The following is a 24,407-nucleotide window of genomic DNA, read 5'->3' as shown; positions in this document are numbered from 1 at the left end:
AGTAACTTCTCCCAGCAGCACAGGTATTACCAGGTGGTAGAGCTGGGGTTCACCCCCAGAATGCAAAAGCATGATCTTATGGGGAGGTACGAGCAGGATGCCCCTGCCGGTGTTGAGTGAAGACCTCTGCCTAAGCCTCCCCCCATAACCCAGTGAAACATTGTGAGCGTCTGAGTAGCAGTTTCTGGCCACCCTCTGGAGATTCTACCTAATGCACCATGGCTTTCAACTAGACTCCTGTGTAGAGCAGGAGGCAAAGATAACAATATTTATCATCCTCTGGGGATACAACTCAGCCTTCAGAGTAGAACCAAATTTACTGAAAGTGCAGGTTTGAGATTCTGTTATAGTGCCTTTGGACATCTCTGTTACTTATCTTCTCAGACATATTAGATTTTCTTTTTCCAATTGGGAAAGGACACCTATCAGGATAATCTAGGATCGGAGAGAAAACATGTCTCCCAAGTTGCTTTTGTGTGCAGCTGCAGGCACGTGGTGACACCAGAAGCCATGTTCTTCCTTTTTCTCCTGCATCCACCTGCAGGCTCTGCTACTGGAGAGAAAGGGAAGTGTGGTACATGGTCCACGAGCTTCTGTGCAACCTAGAAACTCAGGCAAGAAAACGTCAAACTCCTGGTAGAAACTGTGTTATTCCCATGAACTGTAGAGAACTGAATTAGTTTCTAATTTTTAATCTTGTTGCCTTTTTGGTTTTTTGTTTGTTTCTTTTTTTAAGCTATGAGATTGCATTACAGATGCTCAGTATTTTAGGGGAGGAAACATGGCTCAGGCAGGTTATAGTTAGGTGGCTCAGGGAATGTTTTAAAGCCAGCAGAGCTGGAATGCTAAATTATATTTTAATAATAATAATTTTTAATAATTTGCCATCACCCCTCTCCAAAAGGAATAGAAAAAGAAGAAAAAAGGTAACCAAAAAAAAAAAAAAACCCAGATATTAATCAGTGTACAACAACAAACGGTTTGCTCTACCTGTCTAGATTGTATGATTATTTGCATCATAACGATCAAAAAGAATTATATTTTTTTACTTGATGTTACTCCTCATGTGCCCATGCAGTGTAGTTTTTCAGGCAAGTAAGAGCTCTGAAGGGAGGGTTTTAAAGACAGAGTTGTTCAAACTGAACGTTATTCACAATAAAGCTGAATATATGGAATGACCTGGGTATGGAACAGACTGTAAGGACTGTAGGCGGTTGATAAAGGGTGAGGTCTGTGTTAGCTGGAGCTACTGGGAGAGGTTTGAAAGATAGGGTTGGGATTTGGGTAGAGGGAAAGAAACCAGAGGTATAGTGCTAAAATTCCAGACTAAGAACAAAAAACTTTTTTATTCTTTCATGCTTTGGACGCAGGAAATAGAGCTGGGACATACCTCTTTGAAAACAGCGATCTAAGATACAGCTGCATTGCCAGGTGAAGTTAAGCATACCAAAGAATGAAGCCGGTTAAAGTTGCATCCCAACCGGCAAAGAACATTTCCTAAACCTCACCTTTAGCCCATTCTTTCATTTTTCTTTTCTTTCTAACACGTGTCTTTGGCTTAATTAATGTTATCATTCAGTGGAAAAAGCAGAACAAGGCAAGAAGACCCTTCACAACTGTGGACATCAGGGTGAATAATGCTTTGCCACCACTTTTATATCTGGAATCACAACTCTGGTTAAAGGAACCAACTCAATTTTGATTTGGTGACACGGGGTAACTTCTGTTCTTTCTCAGATTTGTGAAAATGCTATTAATCCGATGTGTCCCTCTCAGTAGGTGACACGTAGAACATGGACTACAGCCTTGAGGGGTGGGAGGGTGTGTAAGGGCACCAACACACACAATACATTGCATGGAATACATTCTCTTGGGTTGAAGACGGAAAGGAGAGTGAAGGCTGCGAATTGCTTTAGGTTACCTCATATAATTTCAAGGAACTGGACAGACTTATAGGACAGTATGGGAATTTGATTGACTTATTTACTTATTTGATTGTCTTGATTTACTTCTGAGGTAACTTTATAAAACAATAAAAGACCCTGAAAAATTCTAAAATACGGAAGTTCTTTTAATTCACTCCTAAAATGTGATTTCAACCCCAAAGTGAGTTATTGGCATACTTTCTTTCATCACCTAGCAAAGGCAAATAAAAATTTGCATTTGGAAGCAGCTTTTTTATGTTTGTGTGTGCCTTATGTGTGTTCTGGGCACTATATTAGATGCTTTAACCATAGTAGCTCATTTAAATAGTAAATTGAGATTTCTTGGAGACTCATGATAATAGCTAGTGTTTATTGTGCACTTACTATGTGCTAAGCATTGTGCTGAGATCAGTAGATGGAATTTCATGTAGTCCTCAAGACAGTTATTTCACAGATGAAAAAACTTGGATTTAGGAATGGTTAAGTAATTAGTCCAAGGTGACTTAGCTTCCAAGAAGGTGAGTTGGGACTTGAACCCAGGTCTGTCTGACAAATTATGAGATGTCCAATTTATAGTTTATCTCTGGCAGTTTCTCTGAAATTACTCAACTGACTTCTCCCCTTTACAAACCAACTCAGCTTTTGTTACCTACGGAATGAAAACTTTTAGTTCAGGGAAAACCTAATTAGAGTTCAAAATCTTTTGTTTTGGAAAAGAGTATACTATGCATTAAAAAAATAGTAAGTACCAGTGGTTTTTTTAATTAAGCAGGTCACTGCTTACCTGAATGAGGAAGAACAGACTTAGAGTGGCTTTTAACTTCAGATCTTCTTTCTTCACAAAATACTCTTCACTGTGTTCGCCTTTTCTTTCTTTTGCAAGCCCTGTATTAAAATGGATGCTGCCTTAAAGTTAAGCATAGTTAAAACCCAACCTCAATTATGCATAATCCAAGAAAATCCCAAGATATTGATTAGCTAAATGAACTTTTTTATATGCACATCAGAGGGATATCCATTAGTGATGGGAAGGTTAGAGGAAATAGTAGCATTTATCAGCACATTTTGTTGCTGACTTGGAAAATGTGCTTGGTACAGTGCAATGTGTCTCTTGAATTCAGAGGAAAATCAGGCAGACTTACATCTGTCATTTTATTTATCACCTCCCTGCAGTCATCTTACATGTATTCCACAAAGAAGAATGAAAGAATTTTGATTTGATGACTTGGGGAAGGAAATGGATTATTGTTGGGGTGAATGGAAAACAGTTATGGAGAAGATTTGGCAGCCTAGTGGGGTTACACAATGGGAGAATAGGGGTCTCTCTTAGTAAGGGGAACTTGGAAAATGTCAGAATGTTAAGTGCAGACAGTAAACCATGTAATTGTTGTGGCTCTTACACACCCGTCAGGGGCAATCAGAGACCTCCCATCCTTTCTAATTAGGATAAGTTGGCAAAGTGGAGCTGTGAGGTTTAGAATTTGTACAGGTACATTCTGCTTCCTTCTACATAATTCTTTTCCCAGGATGGTAGTAGTCAGGATTACAGACCAGGTATGGTTTCCTTTTGCCCCCTGGCTGTCTTCCCCTTCATCTTCCTTTTCATATCAGATGGTTCTGCCCTCCTTCCAAACTCAGATAACCGTAGGAAAGTATTCTCATATCCCAGGAGAGTTGTCTCAAATGATTTTTTACCTAGGATGTGAATCAGGCCTGGGTATTTTAAGGATTTTCTATTTCTGTACTTTAGCTGACTATTTGGTTCCTAGGACCAATTCCCTGTTCACCCAGCCTCCTCTCCTTCCCCCAGTACATACATAGACACACCCCACACACATTCCCTCCCTCCATCCCTTCCCCCTTCTCTGTGTGACCTGGCTGATTGAGACTAGGAACTAAGGAAGAAGGTAATGTCAAGCTGAAATTTCCACACATTATCTAAAAATGTAATTCATCAGCTTCAGGGTAAGAGGAAAGTGCTTTCTGAAATGTGTTAATGGGAAATTCATTTTTTTTCTTGTCTTCTGGGAGGTGTGGCAGGGTGATTTCTCTTTTCAGTCTGCCTTCCCCCACCCCATTCCACATCTCCCTTACTGCTCTTAACTGATGAACTCTGTATCTGTCTTTATTCCTTGTAAGAACTAAAGATCTTTAAGTTGCCTTTTTATTTTTTCTACAGTCCCCAAATTGAGCTTTGATGGGAGAAGATATTTCTAGTTTGGAGAGAAGATAAAATTCAGATGGAGACCATATATTTATATAAGGCTTTTACATTTGTAAAACATTTTCAATCAGCCAACAGTATTTATTTAGTGTCTGTGCTCTCAGACCAAATAAATGTTATTCCCTTTCCCTCTCTTCTCTTAAATTCTGTATCAGGGTCTGTGAGGAAGCCGGAGAGGATAAGACCTAGTTTGTGCCCAAATGTTGCTGCTAGCAGGGCAGTGATGGGGGAAGCCAGGACAAATTATGGGGCCCTGCGGCAGCCTACAGTTCTGGAAGGGGCTGGGATGCACATCACTGCACATCCACCTTTGCTGTTTTATGGAGGGTTTTGTTTTGTTTTGTTTTGTTTTTCACCAAGGTCCAAACTCACCCTCCCTGACCCTGGCTATTAATTTCATTAGCGCAGGAAGACTCGTAACAATACAGTGAAGTTGAAGTTTTGATATGTGTTTTGATATATGTCAGCTACAGGATTAGGCATATTATTCTATGTCTTTTGAAGCTTTATGTCAGTTATGGGTGATCAGTGGTATTATCCCCATTTTATAGATAAGGAAGCCAAGACTTAGAATCTGTTAGCTGGAGAGTGGGGTTAGATCTGTCTGACTGAAAGTCTGTGGTCTTTCTCTTATCTTATCACTCCGCCTCTGGTGAATGAATATGAAGTCATCAGCTATGAGTGTTCAAAGAAGGAAAAAAAAATGACAGTGGGCTGGGGATCTCGGAACAAGTGTCGAGTAGGAGTGAGCCTTGATCTTGGTAGAGAGTAGGTTGTGGGAGACCAGTCCATGAAGAGGAAGCAGCTGAGCCAAGTTTCAGAGACCTCTTCAAGGGGTAGTGAATGGAACAGCCAGGACTATTCTGTGGGTAAGTGTTAGTGCCCCCTTTGTGCTGATGAAATAACTGAAGCTCAGACAGGGTTTAAGTATGTTAAGTAAGTTATCCAAGGTCACAGCTAATAAGCGGTGGAGCTGAGATTTGAACCCAAGTTTGTCAGACTCCAAAGTCTGTGTTTTTCTAGTTTACTAATAAATAAGCTGACCTAACACAGAAGGAGGTGGACAATTTGCAGACTCCGCATGGTGTCTATGATTTGAGAACCACCGTTTATCTTGCTGAGGTCAGGTACGTGTTCTCTCAGTGACTCTGTTTCCACCTCCTTCAGTTTCTAGCTGACCTCTGAGTTTGGATTTCTGCTTGGCCCTTGTTTTGTGGTTGTATGTCCGGTGATCTGTGAGGTCCCATTACCATTAAGTGGTTACAGCTACTTAGGGTAATTACTCTAATTCCTATGGCTGCTAATGGAATTTCTCATCACAAACATCTTAAATCAGATTTAGTCATTTTATTGGTGGTATGGCATAAAATATACACTTAATAATCCCTGATATTTGCCATTTGTGTTTGTTTTCAAAGGCTTTTACTTTTAGTACTTCTCTGACCCTTTTGAAATAGCCAATATGGATAACGTCTATACTTTACAAATGGGGCCAATGCAGCCCAAGGAAGACTTGAGTCAGGAGCACTTGGCTTCTTATTTTCCTCTCTCTTTCTTCTTCTCTTTTTTCTTTTCTTTGCTTGTTGCCTGTCCTGCCCCCTCTTTTTGCCTTTTTATTTACTTAGATGCCATTTGATTGTAAAAGAATTTGAATTGGCTTTATAAGATAATATGGAAAAGAGCTAGAATTAAAATAGCCATGGATTTTTTTTTTTTTTTTAAGCAAGGTAGAGCGAAATATGTGTAGAATGAATGGTAAAAGGAGACCCAGAAGGAAAATTAAATTAAACGTGGCTAGGGTACTTGTCCGAGAAGTAACATACCACCTAGCCCAAGTTTTCTTTACATCAAGGAAATATAGATGGTGACAACCTTGATCCTATTGTTAAGTATAAGCAGGATCCCAGCCCTGGCCTCCCCTACCCAGATCCCAGCCCTGCCCTCTTTCCCCCACACTCACAGTTAGCCCACAGAAACCTCTGTGGAGACACTTGCCAGCTGTATATAATACAGGGTGGGATATGAAGCCTGAAATCACCTACATAGTTTTCCCTTCCTCATCTTTCTTGCTTGAACCCATGTTGGATTGATTGACATTTTCTTTTTTTCTGACCAGGGCAGGCAGTGACAGAGAGAAGTTGTCTGAGTGGAGTACCTGTTTTCACAAATTATACACCAAAGGGGGTGTTCTGAATTGGGCTTCCATTCTTGCTGCCCTGAACTGAGGTATAACCAGCTTCTGGGTTTCTTCAGTCTTCCCCATTGGGTCAAACCCTGAGTCTGGACACATAGGCACTTCAGTGCTCTGCTTCCATCTCCCTGGCAAGGGTTCGTACAGTCATTTCTGGCAGGTTCCCCATTGCCCCGGCCTCTGAGCTGGATAGCAAACAGAAGAATCAAACATTACTTTCACTTCCCACATCCTGATCTTGCAAACGGGAACTGGTCCTCAGCCACCTTTTCTCTTCCCAGTGCCCCTTGCTCGTCAGTGGAACCTTCCCAATGAGACAGACAACACTCTAAGTACAAAAGAAAGCAAACACTACCCCAGTGTGCCACATTCCCCAAAACACACACACACCACAAATGCTTCCTTGTCAGAAATACCAGACATAGTACGGTGAACTAACCAGCATATAGACATCAGTGAAAGTCCTACATCATCCTCCAGGTCGCTCATGCACATGCTGAATAGGTATGTGCCTGACTTTGAGTTAGTCACTCTGTCCCTGTGGACCTCCATATTCTCACCACACAGTAAGAAGACAGATCCTTTCCTTACCTTCTTTGCATAAACTTGGCATTCAAACCATCTGACACAGGTAGGGGCACTTATAAACTGAAGCAATCTATAAATGGGAGGGGACCCTTGTGTCTCACAAGCCCTCCTTCTTCTCACCAAGTGCCTACCCCAGGGCCAACAGATGGAGAAGAAGAGAAGGAAGGAAAAGTAGATATATTCCGGGTTCAGTCCTCAGTTATGTAATTCCAAGGAGGAAGTAGGAGATACCATCTGAGAAGGCAGCAGAGTGGAATGGGACCTCACATTTATTAAGCACCGCTGGATGCCAGTTGCTTTATGTTTGTTAGCTCATTTAACCCTGACCACAATCCCAAGAGGTAATAGCAGCCCTGTTCTTGAGATGAGGAAACCAAAGCTCATGTTGTTTGAAGTGACTGACCACACTGCCTGTGTACCCATGTCTGTCTGACCACATGCTGCTGCCAGTGGGATCAGGAGACCTTCACGGAGAGGGCTCCTCGAGTTCTTGCTGTTTCATCCTGAATCTTGCTTGTGGCTGTGTAGGATGTATTCCAGCAAACCTCAGAAATAGCTGCAATAATAATGAACAACAGTTTTACTGCTTCTGGAAGATTGTATATGAAAGCCTTCAGTTCAATATTTTGAAAATGCCAGGATGATTTCTAAGATCCTTTTTAAAATCAAGCCACCTTTCTGAGTGGCAACATGATAAAATGGAAGATTCCACCAAGTTCTCATTCTAGCTATACGACTTTCGGTGGATCGAAAGATTGTTGCGCATAAAATGGGGATAATAACACTGGCTCTTTCCACCTTACTGTGTGTCGACACGAGATGAGCTGCTAATGTGTTGGTAAGCCTTTAAAATGCTATACCAATTCAGGATATTACTATGGTCACCTAGAAGATAGGATGTTGTAAGCAGGGGATTTAGGAGGGTAAAGCAAATACTAAGCCCCTTGGGATAAGCTAGTTTTGCTCTCTAGTCTGCTTTCCAGATGTTTTGTTCTGTTATCTACATGCATCTCAACAAAAGCTGATTAACTCTCTCAGACATCAGTGTCTAACTGTTATTAATGCTCAAGCTGATCAAATTACAATGCCACAGATCCTACTTGTGCTGTTAATATTAGATTTTGGATTCCGGTCTATAATGAATGATTTTTCCTCCATGCATTGGAAAAATTGGTTAGCAGGGTTCATAAGAAAGTTTAATTAGCAGGCTGTTTGTGAAAATAGTGGTTGTGAGTCATCACTCAGAATGAACTAACATTTCTCAGCACTGAATTTGTTCTTCTGTTCCTTGAACAGCCACATAGGATCCTTGTGTTTAGGAAGCTGGTGTCTGCATGCTGCCCACTTGAACTGCCCATGTAATAAACTAATAACAAAAACAGCCCATTTTAAATCCCAGAGAGGAAGAGGAGGTGTAGGGTATTTGTGTACTTGTGTATTTGTGCATGTGTGTGTGTGTCTTCCCAAGGAATGTCATGCACCTACTGTAATCTGGAACTGTGCTAGGCAGGAGAGCGACACTGCTTGTGTTAGCATCCCAGCCTTACTACTTACTAACTGTGTAATAGAAAAATTCTTACCTCTCTGTGCCTCAGTTTTCTCATTTGTAAAATAGGGAGATTGATAGGATTATTTTGATTATCAATACATACAAAATACTTAGAACAGCACCTGGTGTGTAGTGATTTAATTCATACAGCAGTGTTGTAAGGTGTAATAATAATTAACCCTATTTTACAGGTGAGGGAACAGGCTCAGAAAAGTTATGTAACTTGTCCAAGGTCACAGAACTTCCAAGTGTCAGAGCAAGATTGAACCCATATTTGCTAGTCTGTCTCCTCATCTGCAGTACTATATCAGCTCCCAGGGTCATGTGCCTAGTTAGTTAAGCATAGATAACATGCAGGTGTGCTCCTGTATGTGTACACCCATACATGTGTGCTCCTGCTTGGGTGTCCATGAGCCACGTGCAATTATGTTTTGTTTTATCCTTGGGTCTTTGGTTCTCCACATGAAACTCCTTAAGTGACTTTGTGCTGACCACTGATACATCATGAGCTAGAGATCAGACCTGTATGACTTGTACCAACATGAAACTATGTCTTCAAATGTCTGATCACCTCCCCGCTATGCATCTCTGTCCTGTGTCTAGATTATCCCAGACACAAGTCTGTGTGATGTCTTCTAAGAAACGGAATCATAAGCTGTTACAGCGAAAAGAGACTTTAGAAGTGCTCTCTGGCTTGGTTTCCTTTTTTTCTGTGAGCCCCTCTGGTATCTCAGGAACTATAGCTCAGACCATGGGCTCAGAACCCCCAACTCAGGGTAATTATATCCTGAGGCAGTATTCAATCCTATTTCAAAGAGTAATGGTCATTTGGGAATCTCTTCTGAAAGTCTTTCCCAAAAATGTTTAATAGATGATTTTTAAAAAGATTTTATTTATTTATTTGACAGAGAGACACGACAAGAGAGGGAACACAAGCAGGGGGAGTGGAAGAGGGAGAAGCAGGCTCCCCTCTGAGCAGAGAGCCCGATGTGGGGCTCGATCCCAGGACCCTGAGATCATGACCTGAGCTAAAGGCAGATACTTAATGACTGAGCCACCCAGGCACCCCCATAAGATTTTTTTTTTTTGAAGAGGTTTCATGACCAAATGAGATTGGAGGAATGGAAGTGAACCAAGTTAAAATGGGGTTTCTTTTTATCACTACTTCTTGAGTCTGTGCTAATGTGCATTATAAATCTTAAAAGGAATGGTATACCACATAACCTTTCCCTCGGAACATTTACTCTCCAGCATTTTATGGACTTTTGTTCTAAGCCAGGAGGGAGGGATGGAGTTCCATTAGGGATAAGTTTGCAGGTAGAAGGGAAGGGGGCAGTTTGGGACAGTTCTATATGATGAACTCATTTTTTTTTGTTAAGAAAGAGGTGGGGTCCTCTTTTGTACATGGGTGGGCAAGTGGAGGCCTTGGTGTCCTAGAAAAGTCTTACTAGCTCCCAAGAGAAACCGAATGTGGTGCCAGATGGATCCATCTCTTCAGCACCAACGCAGCCCCATCACGCATTAGGCATTTTTTGTGAAAGTCACTGAATACTGAGCATGTTCTGGGCACGATTTAAATCTTGAGTTCATTTGGCTTTCTGACTGTCAGGGTAACATTTCATTTTCCATTGCCCCAAAGAGCTGAGCCATAGAAGGTGTTTACCTTTTGTAATTCTCACACACATTCCCGGGCATGCCTTCATTTTCACCTCTCTCAGGTACTCGACTCCGTGTAATGAGGCTGGTCACACTGGCACAGTATAGCCATTCCCTGAGGAGCCTTTAGCTTTAAAAAGAAACCAAAAAAAATCAAAGAAGATGACTTCTCTCCGTAATTCTTACTCTACAGGCCCATTTCTGCAGGAGTCCTTTGTTTTTGGTTTTTATTTCTTGATTTTTGTCTTATTATTTATCTGAAAACTGAATAGTAAGGAAAAGGGGAAATGCGCTTTTCTTTCTTGTTTCTTTTCTTATTCATGGATCTGGGGAATTTCTCTTTTAACATTTGTTGGAACTGAACACGGTCATGAGCTTCCTGTCTGGCACTTTACTATCAGTGAACTCCTTGATAATAGGGATGGGGTACTCATCTCTGCATTTCACAAGCTCTTAATGGTAAGTCCAAGGCCAGAGAGCCCCAAGCCCATTTCAGAAATGACATACCGATAAAGATTCTCAAAGTCCTTCTCCAGCTCACATTTGACATACTGGCTTCTCTCTGCACAGACAAGTTATTTATCTCCTTCATCGAGAGCCATGAATTTTCTTTTACTTTGGATAGAGGCAGTTTTAATAGATTTATATTCAGTTAATATTTATGAAGCATCTACCTGTGCCAGGCCCTCTCACATACTTTATCTCATGTAATCTAAATCCCAACACTGTATCAGGAGCCTCCACACATGCTTTATACAAATAGTGTCTGATGGGAGTTTTGGAAGCTGTTGTCTTTAGTGTTAAACACAGCACTTCCTTTCACCCACAGACATTTCACCCACAGACAGTCTCATTTTGCCCAAAGGCTAATTATAGAGTATGTAATTAGTACTAACCTGATAACTTTTTCTACCTCTTCTTCCTTTGTTGCTAGACCGTTGTCTAACATTGGCTGCATTTCTGGAATCACCGGTGGGTTCACGACCCTTCTGGGTGGCAAGTCTTGTCTGTCTGACATCCAGACCTTTTGTTTTATGTGAGAGCAAGCCAATGAAGAATTAAGAATTCTGGTTCATTTCTCTGGCTAGCTGGGAGTTTGCCAAAATCCTCCTCTTTTTGTTTCAACCCTCGTTAAAAATGTTTAAATGTTTGACTATTCTCTCCTGTCTGTAAGAATATTCTGCACATAATGTAATTGAATGCTGCTTCGATTAAGAACTTTTCACTGCCCCAGGGTCATCAGTCTGAACACTTCTCTTTGTGTGATAGATGCTGAGTGTGAGGTGGTTGTCACTGAGGTTTCTATTATCCCTGGCACATTCCCTATTTATCCCTTTCAGCTTTTTTTTTTTTAAACTAAGTACTTGATACTGGCTTTTTATCTTATGAATTGCCTTTCTTTCCTGAACAGACAGAAGAAAAATAGGTTCAGATTAGTTTCATTTTGTTATTTATTGAGGTTTATTATTGAAATATATATGTTTGAAGATCTGTCATTTGGAGCAACTTATTTTATAGGACAAACCAAAAGAGGTTAAAAAAAAATCCTTTGAGAATTTGTTGGTTGGCTTTCTTTTTGGAATAATGTAATTTTGTAACCAGTCCTTCCTGTTTTGGGGACTGCTGGAAATCATTGTATATACTTTGTGCATTTCCATGTGCCTTACCCTGGTAACAGAGGCTTTGTTTCACCTTTAACAGTTTGGTTCTGTATATACTCGTGCGCTTGCATGTGCCTACCCCAGTAACAGAGGCTTTGTTTCACCTTTACTTAAACAGTTTGGTTTGTGTTGTCTCTGAAATCGGGAAACTCTATTAAAAGTCTCTATGGACTTTGGAGCCAGATGGACTTGTGTCTTGGGATCTGAGGCCTCTGGACATTGGTCTTTTTGATTGTAAATGGCAGTCATAATGCCAACTTGTAGGATTGTTTTGGGGGTAGATGAGATGCTAGACATGAAGTACTCAGCTAGAACTTGAATGTTCTCATCAAAAATATGAGTAAGTAAATAAATGTATACATATATCAAATCATCACAATGTATACTTTAAATATCTTACAATCTTATTTGTCAATTATACCTCAATAAAGCTGGGGGTGGGGGAAACAAAGCACTCAGTACATTGATTGGCACATGGTAAACACTCAAAAAGTAAATTAAAAAAAATTCTTTTTTTTAGAGAGAGAGTGGGAAGGGGCGGAGGAAGAGGGAGAGAGAATCTCAAGCAGGTTCCATACCCAGAGCAGAGTCGATGCAGGGCTTAAACCATGACCCTGAGATCATGACCTGAGCCAAAATCCAGAGTCAGACACTTAACTAACTGAGCCACTCATTTGCCCCCCAAAATAACTATTTTTGTTCCTATTTATTCACTTTTTGAATTTGTTAACTTATTCATCCATTCTACATAGATTTATTGAAAGCCTACTACGTGCCGCACATTGGTCATACCAAGATTAGTAAGATTCACATTCCTGCCCTTAAGGGATTTAGGGTCCACTAAGAAATGCATTCAGTTCAGCAAGCTTATATTTAAAGCCCACTGTGGGACAAGTGCTTTGTTCATTGCCATTTTGATGCCCCATGATGAGCTCTCAGCTTCTGGGTAAATTACATCTGCTTAGAAAGCCAGAATGTAACCCTCTAGAGATAACCTAGTACTGGTTCAGTGTAATTTTAAATACTTTGGGAATTCAAAATAAGGACTGCTGGGTCCTGTCATTTTCAATAGTGTTTGTCATTGGCAGAAAGCAGACACACTCAAAATTTCAGATGCCTAAATGATTCCTGGATCTGTGCCAGAGGTCTAGGGGGGATGTCATATATACATCTGAGCACAGATTCAACTTGGAAGCAGTATTGAGAATTCAGGTTGGTATCAACAATCAGCAGCCTCCTGCAAGTAATGGCTGTAAACCAAGGGGCAGTTCTCTCTCCTTGAGGAACAGATGCTCATGCTGTCCTCTCCTGCTATAATGCCCCTCTCTGTCTATTGTGTGGCTATCTCTTGTCAATCTTTTTGAATTCATCTCAGCCCTCTTTCCTTCTAACTGTCATAACACTGAACCATACCCTACTGTCATTATTGATTCATAGGTCTGACTTTCCTACTAGACCACGAACTCCTTGCTTATTCCTTGGTCTTCAGTTTTAGAATCTATCGTACAGACTTGAAGAAGATTGATACTAAAGTCCTTTCTAAGACTGTCACTCTGTGATGTACCAGATCCAGGCACAACCAGGTTAGAAGTGGGAATGGGATACTTTGAAGGTATATATTGGAATTAAATGGAAAGAATGAGGACTTGGAGATAGTACTAGAAAACTCAGGCTCTCTCAAAGTCTCACGCACACTGTGCCATGCATGTCCAGCTGGTGTGCTTAGCATACAGATGAACACATATTCAAGAAGCCAGGGCACAGCAAAAAAGTGCACAGGCTCTGGAATCAAATGGGTCTGGCTGCTATTCTGTGGCCAAATAACTTTGGGTATGTTATTTCTATTTTGTGGGGCTCAGTTTCCCCTTCTGTAAAGTAGGGATAAAAATGCCTGCCTCAGAGTTTGTGAAGATTTAAATAATGATGTATGTAAAGTGTTTAGCCCATACTAGGTGCTTAGTAATTATTCTCTATTCTTTTTATTTCCTCAGTTAGAAATCAGGATAAACTGAAACCAGTTGGGAGTGTTGGGTCTAAAATAAATATAATTTAGCTCTTTCCCTGCTGACACCAAGTAGCACAGAGGCAGAGACCTCAAGATTTGGCCCCACCCATAACCCACTGCCATGGCCAAGGAAGGCATTGCTGCTGGAAGTGTTGTGGACGTTAATACTGCTTTCCAAGAGCTGTTGAAGACTGCCTTCATCCATGATGGCCTAGCAGATGGAATTCACAAAGCTGCCAAAGCCTTAGACAAGCTCCAAGCCCATCTTTGTGGCCTTGCATCCAACTGTGATGAGCCTATGTCTGTCAAGTTGGTGGAGCCCTTTGTCCTGATCACCAAATCCACCTAATGAAGGTCGATGGCAACAAGAAAGTAGGGGAATGGGTAGACCTCTGAGAAACTGATGGAAAAACCCTGAAAAGTGTTTGGTTGCAGTTGTTTGGTGGTTAAGAACTATGGTGAAGAGTTTTAGGCCAAGGATATCACTAAGGAATACTTCAAGAAATGAACAAATGAGAAACTTGGTTCTTGTTCCTCAAATAAATAAGTAAAATATAACTTAGAATCTTTGAATCTTACTATTGGAAGGGATCAGTCAATCTTGCTGACTGCTGCCACATCCCCTGATAAAACATTGATCTGGTCTCTCTTTGCATACCTCTAGTCATGGGGCCCTTACCAGCTCCCAAGGCAACCACACCTTATAAATCAGCATTAGAAAGTTCTTCCTTAATACCACCAATACGTGCATGGAGCACTGGCTATGGTGCATAAACAATAAATCTTGGAACACTGAAAAAATAAATTAAATTTTAAAAAAAGTTCTTCCTTTTATCAAGGCAGAAATCTACTCCCTAACTTTCTTCTCTGATCTTTGTTCTCTCCCATGGGGCACCACATGGCAAATTTACCCCTGTAGTCCCATGACAGCCCTTCCAATATTAGAATTGGCTCTGAGCACCTCTAGAGTCTTCTCTCCTTCAGACTAAAGACTGAAGGTCATTCAGTTGTGTCTCATAGGCTTGGTTCCTCCGGACATGGATAAGACCCGGGTAAAAGGGTTTGTTGCTCTTTCTGGTTGCTTTCTGTTTGGTATATGAGAGTTTGAATTGGTTAAGAGGTTGTAAATGTGTATGTGCATAGATAATATTCATCCATTCAGCCAACAGACATTTACTGGGTATCCAACAATGTCATGGACCCTTTGGTAGGTCCTGGGGGCACAGAGATGAATAAAATATCGTCTTGACCTCAAGTAGCCTCCAATCTAGTAAGGAACAGAGTCACATAAAGAGATGGTTTCAAAAAGATGTTTCAGTAAGAGTATTTACCTGATCTGCAAAGCTATGGGGGGGTGGGGGGGGGTTTGAGTGTTTTCATACATGTATTATTCAACAGCATCATAGAACCAGTCTGAAAGAATCAGGGCTACCCTTTTCCTCTTTTTAGGCCTTTAACAAGTGCAGTGGTATGTTGCCTTCACATTCACTTGTTTCATTGCTCCAACATACCATGCACGCTCCTGCCTCAGGGCCTTTGCACAGATTTCCTCTGCCTGGGATGCCCTTCCCTCAGATGGGGGGACTAGCTGCTTCCTCTCCCTCAGGTCTCTGCTCTCATGTCACCTTATCCTTACTTGACCCTCTATTAAAAAGTTGCAACCCCATCCCCTACACTGTCTTCCCCCTTCTGTGCTTTATTTCCTCCCAAGAACTCACCATCATCTGACAAACTTTATATTTTATTTATGTTTCTTGTCTTGCTCCATCACCCCCAATCAGAATATACATTCAGTGATGGCAGAAAACAAGTATTTTTGTTCTCTGCTATAATCTCAGTAAATGGAACTATGTCTGGCACATAATAGGTGCTCAATAAATACCTGTAGGGTAATATGCAGTGCTTGGATTCAGCCCTCTGATTGGAAGCTCATCCCTTGATGGGAAAATCCTATCAAAATCTCCTATTTTTTTTTTCAAAGCTGAACTCAAATGCCCCCCTCCCCGCAGGAAGCCTTCTGTATTCTGCTCAGTCAGAATCAGTCTGCATTTCCTCTCTGTTCCTGTATATAGTTCTTTTTTAATTTTTTTAAAATATTTTACATATTTATTTGAGAGATTGAGCATGAGAGAGAGCATGAGCAGGGGGAAGAGGCAGAGGGAGAGGGAGAAGCAGGCTCCCTGCTGAACAAGGAGCCCGATGTGGGGCTCAATCCCAGGACCCTGGGATCATGACCTGAGCCAAAGGCAGTCGCTTAACTGACTGAGCCACCCAGGAACCCCTGTATATAATTTTAAAAGAAGTATCTCTGATATATTTATTATTTTTGCTGAACTAAAATTAATTCTTATATCCATCTTTGTATTCTACATATTAAGTCCCCTGAAGTCAGGAACAATTTCTTGGTCATTTGGGGGCCCACTGTTATATATGGAATTTGTGTGCCTGATGCGTATCATGTGGTCCAATATAAAAGTAAAGCATCAGAAACATTCTCTACCTTTAAGAAGTTTGGGGCCTCACTGAGGGGATAGCATTCTCGTAGACAATAGTAGAAGGCAGTATTTAATGGGGGTGTGGCAGCAAAAAGATAAGGAACCAACATCTATTGAGCATCTTTTATATGCCAGGCATTTTGCATGCATTATCACTTTTAATCTTCCTAATAACTCCATGAAAAAGTAATATTAAGTTCATTTTACAAATGAGATGACTGCAGCAGAAAGGGACAAAGTAGGAATGCAGATTTGGAGGAAGAAAAGAAATAGTGTATACAAAGGAATTCTGAGAACTTTCCTATCAAAGTTTCCCTTCCCTGTTACTATGGATTAGGATGTGTAGCTTTCTCAGAAACCAAGGTGTAGGGAGATTAATTTAAGTGAGTTAGCCAAGGCCACACAGCAATAAGCTGAAACTACATTTCTTACATCATTACAGTTCTGTATCAAGTCCCCAGATGTTGCCAATGATGCTGGTAGAGGGACCACACTTAGAGTACCAGGACTTTAAACCATACTTAGTTTGAGGCATTTGTGAGAAAGGCATTTGTGTGAACTACCAAAAGAAAAATCCTCTGACTTGTCTCCCCTAACCCTGAGCTTGCAGAAGAAAAGCCAGGACTCCCGTTGCCCAGCACTGTGTAAACCCCGCAGAGGTGGGATGGGTGGGAACAGAGTTGTGAATGCTCCAGCTTCTCAGAATATCCCCAGTCAGTGCTAAGAACGGGAAGAGACCCCAATGTAGGGTGTGTTCATCCCCCTGAGTGCTTACCTGATGCTGGACACTGCCGTGCCTTTTCACGTGCCTTTTCTCCCCCGGGGGAGAAAAGCAAGAGCTAAGTCACACAGACCTAGGCTTATTCAAATCCTAGCCATGGACCCTACTTGCCGGTTACTTCACATGTTTTAGCCCATTTTCCTTATCTGCACGTTGGGCCCCATGGCACCCATTTCACACAGGATTAAATTAGGAAACATTAGTAGGCCACGTAGCATGGTGCCTGGCACAAGGTGAAACCTGAATAGATGGTAGCTGCTGTTGGTCTGTGTGTTAACGTTGTTAGCCCTTACAGCGATGCTAAGATTGTGAGGATAAGGGCTTACCCGGGGTTTTCAGATGAAAGAAGAGGCTGATAGAGCTTAAATGACTTAATCAACGTTATAGGGCAAGTATAGTTTACACACACACACACACACACACACACACACACACTACATATCAGTGTGTGTGTGGTAATAGCTGCAGGCCTCTCTGACACTTAGAGTGTGTTCAGGTAGATTTTGAGGCACCCAACAACAGGGAAAGTCATCTCAGGACTGGCAGGGAGGGAGTCCTGGGATTTAGAGTCGGCTGCTGTTAACCCAGCACGCGGGTTACCACCATGCAGGTGATGTTAAGGTGACTGGGGATTTTATCATGTGCTTTGAGAACAGAATTTCAGCCTGAGCTAGGGGTTCTAACATTCACAAAAATTCCTTACTCAACTCAGAAGTTTTTATCAACAGCAGCTACCCAGCTGGCTGCCCACTTTGGGGCTTCGCAGATGAGGAGAGTAGCAGTTAGCTTTCTGGAGAATGACGATTTTTGAAGAAAGAAAGAGCAAAGTGTGCAGGTTGGCAGTGCAGAAATGCTGAGGTCCCTTCCAGCCAGCCCTGCAAAGGGATGGCTTCTCTGTTGCTGCCATCAACCATGAGGATGTCACATTTGGGGTCCTCCTGTCATAACCTCCAGGTCTGCAAAGGCGAAGGGAAAACAACATCTATCCAGAATGACCGGGAAAATGATGGGTTATAATCAGCTATGATGGTGATTCCTAGAATTTGAATACAATGAAAATGTTTATTAGAGCAGATTATTGAAGATAGTTGAGTTTTTCTTAGATGATTCAAAAAAGCCTCAGAAGTATTTCAGGGCTTTGGTATCATTGTCAGTGATATTTTAGTTCAAATGGGGTAGCTGTGAGTATGGAAAAGGGTACTGGATTTGGACTCAAAAGATCTAAACCAGGGGTCAGCAAACTATGGCCCAAAGGCCAAATTGAGCCCACTGCCTATTTTTCTGAATGTGTTTTATTGGAACACATATTGTCTATGGCTTCTTTCTTGCTGTAATGGCAAAGTTGTCATGACAGAGACCAGAGGACCCGCCAATCCTAAACTACGTACTGTCTCACCCGGTACGTAAAAAAAAAAGTTTGCCAACCACTGATCTAGACTGAGATCCAGCTCTGTAATGGAGGGCATATCACTATTTTCTCTAATCTTCAGTTTCCATATCTATAAAATGATGATTATCCCTCCCACAGGGTTGTTGTAGGAGTCAGATGTGACAGAACAGGTGGCAAAGCACTTTAGAAACTCTGAGAGTGGGCAGCACCTGATCTGTGCTGGCGGAGAGCCCACCCAGACATTCATTGCGTTTTCTTTTCCAATCCTTGGTGTCAGCTTGTCATGCTCTCCCTTTCTCACAAATGCAAAAAGAATTCCCCAGATCCCCCTCCTTTCCCCCAAGCATAAAGCATTCTTCCAGAAATGGAGGGTTGGTACAGACAGGTATATCCACTCTTTGATCTGTTTGTTGAGAACCTACTATGTTCGAGGAAGCAAACTTTTATAAGCTAGTTCTTGTGAGAAGTGTTTGGTTTCCAGGGGGGAGAAGTTGGTATACAAATTATTACCGCAGAATGAAGATGTTGCTATGTCAGAGTAGGAGGACACATCCTGTGTTCGTGTGTGTGTGAGTGTGCATTTGTGCAATTTTTCAAAACAGAGATATTCATGTTCAGATTTAAGAAAAGCTTGTTAAAAACATGAACCTCTTTAATCCAAAATACACTGAAGTGCCTTAAAATGTAGCCATTATGTATAAATGTTTCCCCTCGGAAACTACATTCTAATTTTAAGTTTCCATCCCAAACTGCCAAGAATGCATTTCCTGCCCATGCGTCATCACTGGGGATCCCTCATCTGTGCCTGCTGGACAGGACTATTAGGGAGTGGTCACATGTAAGGGCTGTGGATCACTTGAGTATCAAGGAGCCAGGTATTCAGGATAATTTCTAAATTTTGGAGGCAATCTTCATTTCATAATATCATCTTTTCTTTATTGATTTTATTTTTTATTGATGATTCAGTAGCCATAACCTCAATGGTTTAATTGTTTTATTTGACCAACTTGGTATCAAAATAAATTCATAAGTTGAGAACAAAAATAAAATTTAAAAAAATTTTCTGTTCTGAAAATCCTGTCACTATACTTATATGGTCAAATCTTGCTACCGCTGATAAAGGAAGATGTAGTTATTTTGGGAAAAAGGAATAATAAGAGTCCCTTATCTATTTCTGGGATGCAGATACACACACACTTCGCTCTAGGCTCCAGACTGCGTCCCCTGGGGCCTTCCCAGCATGGTGGCTCTCTGGGTCCCCTGGAAATAGTGTTGGTATATTTTGTGAATGTGTTTCATCTATAGTTTTCTATGTGCATTTAAATATAGAACTGCAAACCCAAAACTCATCACCAATGTATGCCCACCGTACAGACAAGTTAAAACAGAATTCTTCGTTTCACTCTCCCCCGCTACTAATAATTTTTGAAAGAAATGAGGCTTGAGTTTTATATTTTCCACCTCGGGATTTAATCATCTCTCGAGTGTTTTAAAAGAGATTGCTTGGTTCCATCAAGTATTTTTTATTAGACTTAGCTGGACTCCTCCTATGTTGGCAAGAAGCACGTGAGGAAGCTGTTCTCGAACTAGGCTAACCACAGGTAGTATCATTGTGTGGCAGTTTATCTCATGTCTTTCAGTTCACAGGCAATGCTTTCCACCTCTGTTCCCCTCTTGTTCAATGCAGTGTTCTGTTTCAGAGTTTGCACCTCATTATTTCATATCAAAGAGAACCTCCAGTCTTTCCCCCTCTTCCTTTCTGAAACGATGTTCATCTGGTTTTTAGTTTTTCTCAAAAACACCCTCATTCCTGATGTTAAGTGCAGTCTCTCTCTAAACCTAGAGCAGGTGATAATAGCACAGTTGTGCTAATTGCCTTCAACCTGAGGTGATGGTTTGGGACTGATACAGGCAGGTGAGTAGATATGACACAGCTTGCTGGGCAGGAGTCCTCTTTTGGGGTACCTGGGTGGCTCAGTCGGTTGAGCATCCGACTCTTGATCTCAGCACAGGTCATGATCTCATAGGTCCTGGGATCAAGCCCCCTTCCCCCCATCATTGGACTCTGCGCTCAACAGGGTGTCTTCTTGAAGATTCCGTCCCTCTGCCACTCCCCTACCCCCACTCTCTCTCTCTGTAAAATAAATAAATAAGTCTTAAAAAAAAAAAAGAGAGTCCTTTCTTTCACTTGACCTTCAGAACCTTCCTAGGACCTGAAGCGTATAAAATAAAGATAAAATATAGAATGTAAAATCATAGCCACTATATTTACTTTAGATTTCCATAAATACATGAATAATTAGAAAGAAAGATATAGTATATTGGGGAACATGCACCACTGGTAGGCATAATAATTTCTTTCACATACATTCCATCAGTATGATGACTCATGAACTATTTGGGTTTAGGTTTAATGTTTGCAGTTAAGGGGTGAGTGTTTTGTCTGTGTTTTTTCATATTTCATTTTAATTTCATACAAATTCAATTTAGCTGGGTAGATTGACTGTTTGACTTGTTTCCTAGAACTCATAACTAAGGTTTATCGTTGAGATTATTGCTTTAAAAATGCCCTTTAAAGCATCTCAACTTGGTGCATGACTGTTTAAAATGAATAATTATAAGAATATTTTAGTACTGCAATTTTTAAGACTTCTCTGATTTACAAGGAAAATGGAACTGATAAATTTGAATGATGAAAATGGATTTAATTAGGTGAATTTAGTTAGGCTTGATGAGGTGGAGCCAAATTTAGGATAAATGGTATTTTTAAACTAATGTCTCTTATATTTTTGGATTTGCAGAAGTTTCCCAGAACATGTGGCAGGGTCTTGTAATTCACACACACCTCTCTCTCTCTCTCTTTGTCACACTTTTACTCTCCTGTACACACACGCACGCATGCGCACAGAGGGGCCTGGCAGCTGGAGAGTGTTCAACATTCTCTCCTCCTTCTTCAGTTACTAATTTTGCCTATAAAGGGTATATCTGGCAAAGTTTGCTCCTGTCTTTCCTGTTCTAGCCCTGTTATTCCAAAACACAAAGGAATATTCTAATGGAAAGTATTCTCATTTGGGGGACAAAAATGGGCACTTAGCCATTCCTCGTGATGCTCTTTGCTTGCGTCCTATAAAGGATTATAAAGTCACCCATTTTCTAATCCAGAACCCAACTTGTTTTCCCAGGTTCCCTCCTACAACCAACACAAACACAGACATTTACCAGCAAAACAGAAGCTGTTGGAAAGATTTTTTGGCTGCTGGAATGGGCTCCTGTCACCAGGACATGGCAGGCTTTTTGCTGTATTGTCTCCCAGACCTGGCCCGGGTACTCCAAAAAGCTTTATGTAATCAGTCTTCCCTGACATGTGACGTCCTGTCATTTTCCTCCCCTTCGGCTCTGCTGCCGCCCACAAATCAATAACATTGCCTGGGAAGTTCAAGCTGGTTTTGCAGCCACCCTAAGCTCTGTGTTTCTTAAAGGGTATGTCAGAAAATGTAAAGTTTCCTAATGATATTTCTGGCTGATGACACATGGCAGAGCTGATGGACTATTTATAATCAGTGGCACGATCGCAAGCACATTATTTTTATTTCACTTAGGGGGGAGCCCTGTCACTTGCTACCTCTCTTTGCAGACAAGTCGATGCCATCTCCACCTAAAGGAGCTAAACCGTCTTTGCAGAATGTGTTTGCACTCTCTCCTTTGTGTTAGGAGCTCCCCAGTCCTTTCCAATAGAACCCTCCTTTTTTTTTTTTTTTTAATTGTTCTTGGACTGGGGAGATGATGAGGGCAACCAATGATTTGTAGCAACTGCTTTAAATTCTGGTCATGCCTTCACTATAAATGTCTCTGTCTTTGCTGCTCAGATCCTGCTACATTCCTCCGCGTGTGGGCGTGGCTGGCATGACTGAGGCAGCAGACACAGCTACTGCATTCAGCTCGCCCCAGTTTCACAGGACTCAGCGTAGCATAGCTGCCTTTCGTTGAGCAGCTACTATATTCTAGGCAACGTATTTGGTAGGCATTTTATGCACAAGATCTCATTAACGCTTTTAAACTTGTCTGTGGCAAGTGCTATTATCTCCAGAGAAAACATGTAGGGGAAGAAACAGGACATTAAATGACTTCTCTCCACTGTCCCACAGCTGATAGGAAAAGCCCCATGACTCCAGTTCAAATCTAACAAACCACACCTGCTCTCTTTCCACGACCTTCTCACTTCTTTCTGATTGAGCGGACACTTATGTATGTATGTGGATGGGCAGGGGCGCTCACCCATTCCTAACTTGGGTGGCTCCTGTGAGTTCATAGGCTGACCAAAGTGAGAGATGGAAGAACTGGAAACTTTTCCACCTGGGGTAAACCCTGCTGTAAAACGAATCATATACTAAAGGAAAGTTTTGACTCCTTGCTGCAGTGGGAGCTGTTACTGCTAAAAAGATACTGAGCTCTCTCTCTCTCTCTCTTTCTCTCTCTCTCTCTCTCTTTTTTTTTAAATGTTTCCACAGGACAGAGTTTAGGGTATGGATTCGTTAACTATATTGATCCAAAGGATGCAGAGAAAGCCATCAACACTTTAAATGGACTCAGACTCCAGACCAAAACCATAAAGGTAAGAAGTGATATGCTGGCTCCTGACTGGACAGCACTGGTTAAATTTCATCCCTTTGATCTAATAAATCCAGGCTATGAGGGAGCTGGAAGTGGTGTTCTTTATTCATGCAAAGGACATTTATCACCCACTGTACTAAGTGGGGGATGCAGATCATTACAAAGAATGAGAAGCGGGCTGAGTAGAGGGAGGGGACAGAGGGCAGATGGGGTGTCAGGGCCCACCAAGAAGGCCTGTGAGCCCAAGTCTGCAAAGATGGCCAGAACTGAGCCATAGGAAGAAGCTGGGGCTGCAAAGCTGTTCCAGACACAGGGAACAGCACATGAGAAGCTGTGAAAATGAATGTAAACATTATAAGTGGGGAACAGCATATAGACTAGCATGGCCTGAGTTTGGATGGGAGGTGGGCAGGGGCCTCATGGGCCAGGCTGAACAGTTTGACTTTACCAAAGGGTGGACAGTTCATCTCCTAACTGAGACTAGGAAAGACAAAATCAGTTATAAATAAACTCTAGTGTAATAAGGATGGGTACTATAAAATTGTTAGGAACATAGTAAAGGAATGACAGAAAAAGTGACATTCGAACCATTGGAAAATAATCAGGACTGTAGATAATATCTCAGGTGGGATTGTTTTAAGTCGAAAAAGAGAAGCAATTACCCAGAGCCTGCCCCTCCCAGACAGAGGTTTCTGTGACTGTGTGTCACACTCGGTTCAGACTTCATCTCGTGGGGAGCCTTCAGGAAGTGGCGCTGTTTGTTTTGAGGCCCCCTCCCACAGCCAGTGGTGATCTCCTGGATGGAGCCTCCTCCTCCTCAACCTCCCTTCCCCTTCTTCCTCCACCTCCAGGCAGCATCCTGCTTGGGGGCAGCTGCCAGCCCATTAATGAGTCCCATCCTTCATAGCCTATTAAACCACAGGGAGGTGTCTCCTGGGCGCTCTTATCCTCACGACAGCAGGTCTGACGCAAAGTAGGACAAAAGAGAAACCTCTCCCAGAATGGAGATCTATAGATGGCACCAGCTCTCAGTGCACGAAAACACAAAAGCAGAACTTTTTGGTTCAACACACCTACTTCTCCAACATCCAGACTGACAGAGGAGACGATTGGCAGCAGATAGCTAGGAGGCAATCAAAGCAAAACCAAAGCCAAAACAAAAACCTTCTTTTTTGGAATATATTACATGATTGTCTGTCCTCCCTTGCTCCTTCCTTCCTTTAAGCAGCTTTACTTTTGCAGTTGAGTTTAATTTTATTTCGAAAGATGATTGCTTTCCTGATATTTATGGTCTGTGGTACACACAGACCCCAAAATGGGCCTGACTCCGG

The 24,407-nt window shown here is 41.7% G+C and overlaps 1 protein-coding gene and 1 pseudogene across 5 annotated transcripts in view; both read left to right on the top strand.

Moving 5' to 3' along the window:
* The window catches only part of ELAVL4 (ELAV like RNA binding protein 4), an 89,543-nt gene that overhangs the window by 40,741 nt on the left and 24,395 nt on the right, over positions 1-24,407 (top strand). For all 5 annotated transcript variants that reach the window (XM_032846651.1, XM_032846655.1, XM_032846654.1 and 2 more), the window contains one exon: positions 22,974-23,077. In XM_032846651.1, coding sequence (XP_032702542.1) covers positions 22,974-23,077 — 104 coding nt within the window. The remainder of the gene's footprint in view (positions 1-22,973; positions 23,078-24,407) is intronic.
* LOC116860581 lies at positions 13,921-14,307 on the top strand (annotated as a pseudogene).

This window comes from Lontra canadensis, unplaced genomic scaffold (genome assembly GCF_010015895.1).
Source record: "Lontra canadensis isolate GAN:19392208 unplaced genomic scaffold, GSC_riverotter_1.0 scaffold179, whole genome shotgun sequence".
In the NCBI taxonomy this organism is placed as follows: Eukaryota; Metazoa; Chordata; class Mammalia; order Carnivora; family Mustelidae; genus Lontra; species Lontra canadensis.
Note: the sequence above shows the minus strand (reverse complement) of the source record. Positions and strands in the feature narration are given on the sequence as shown.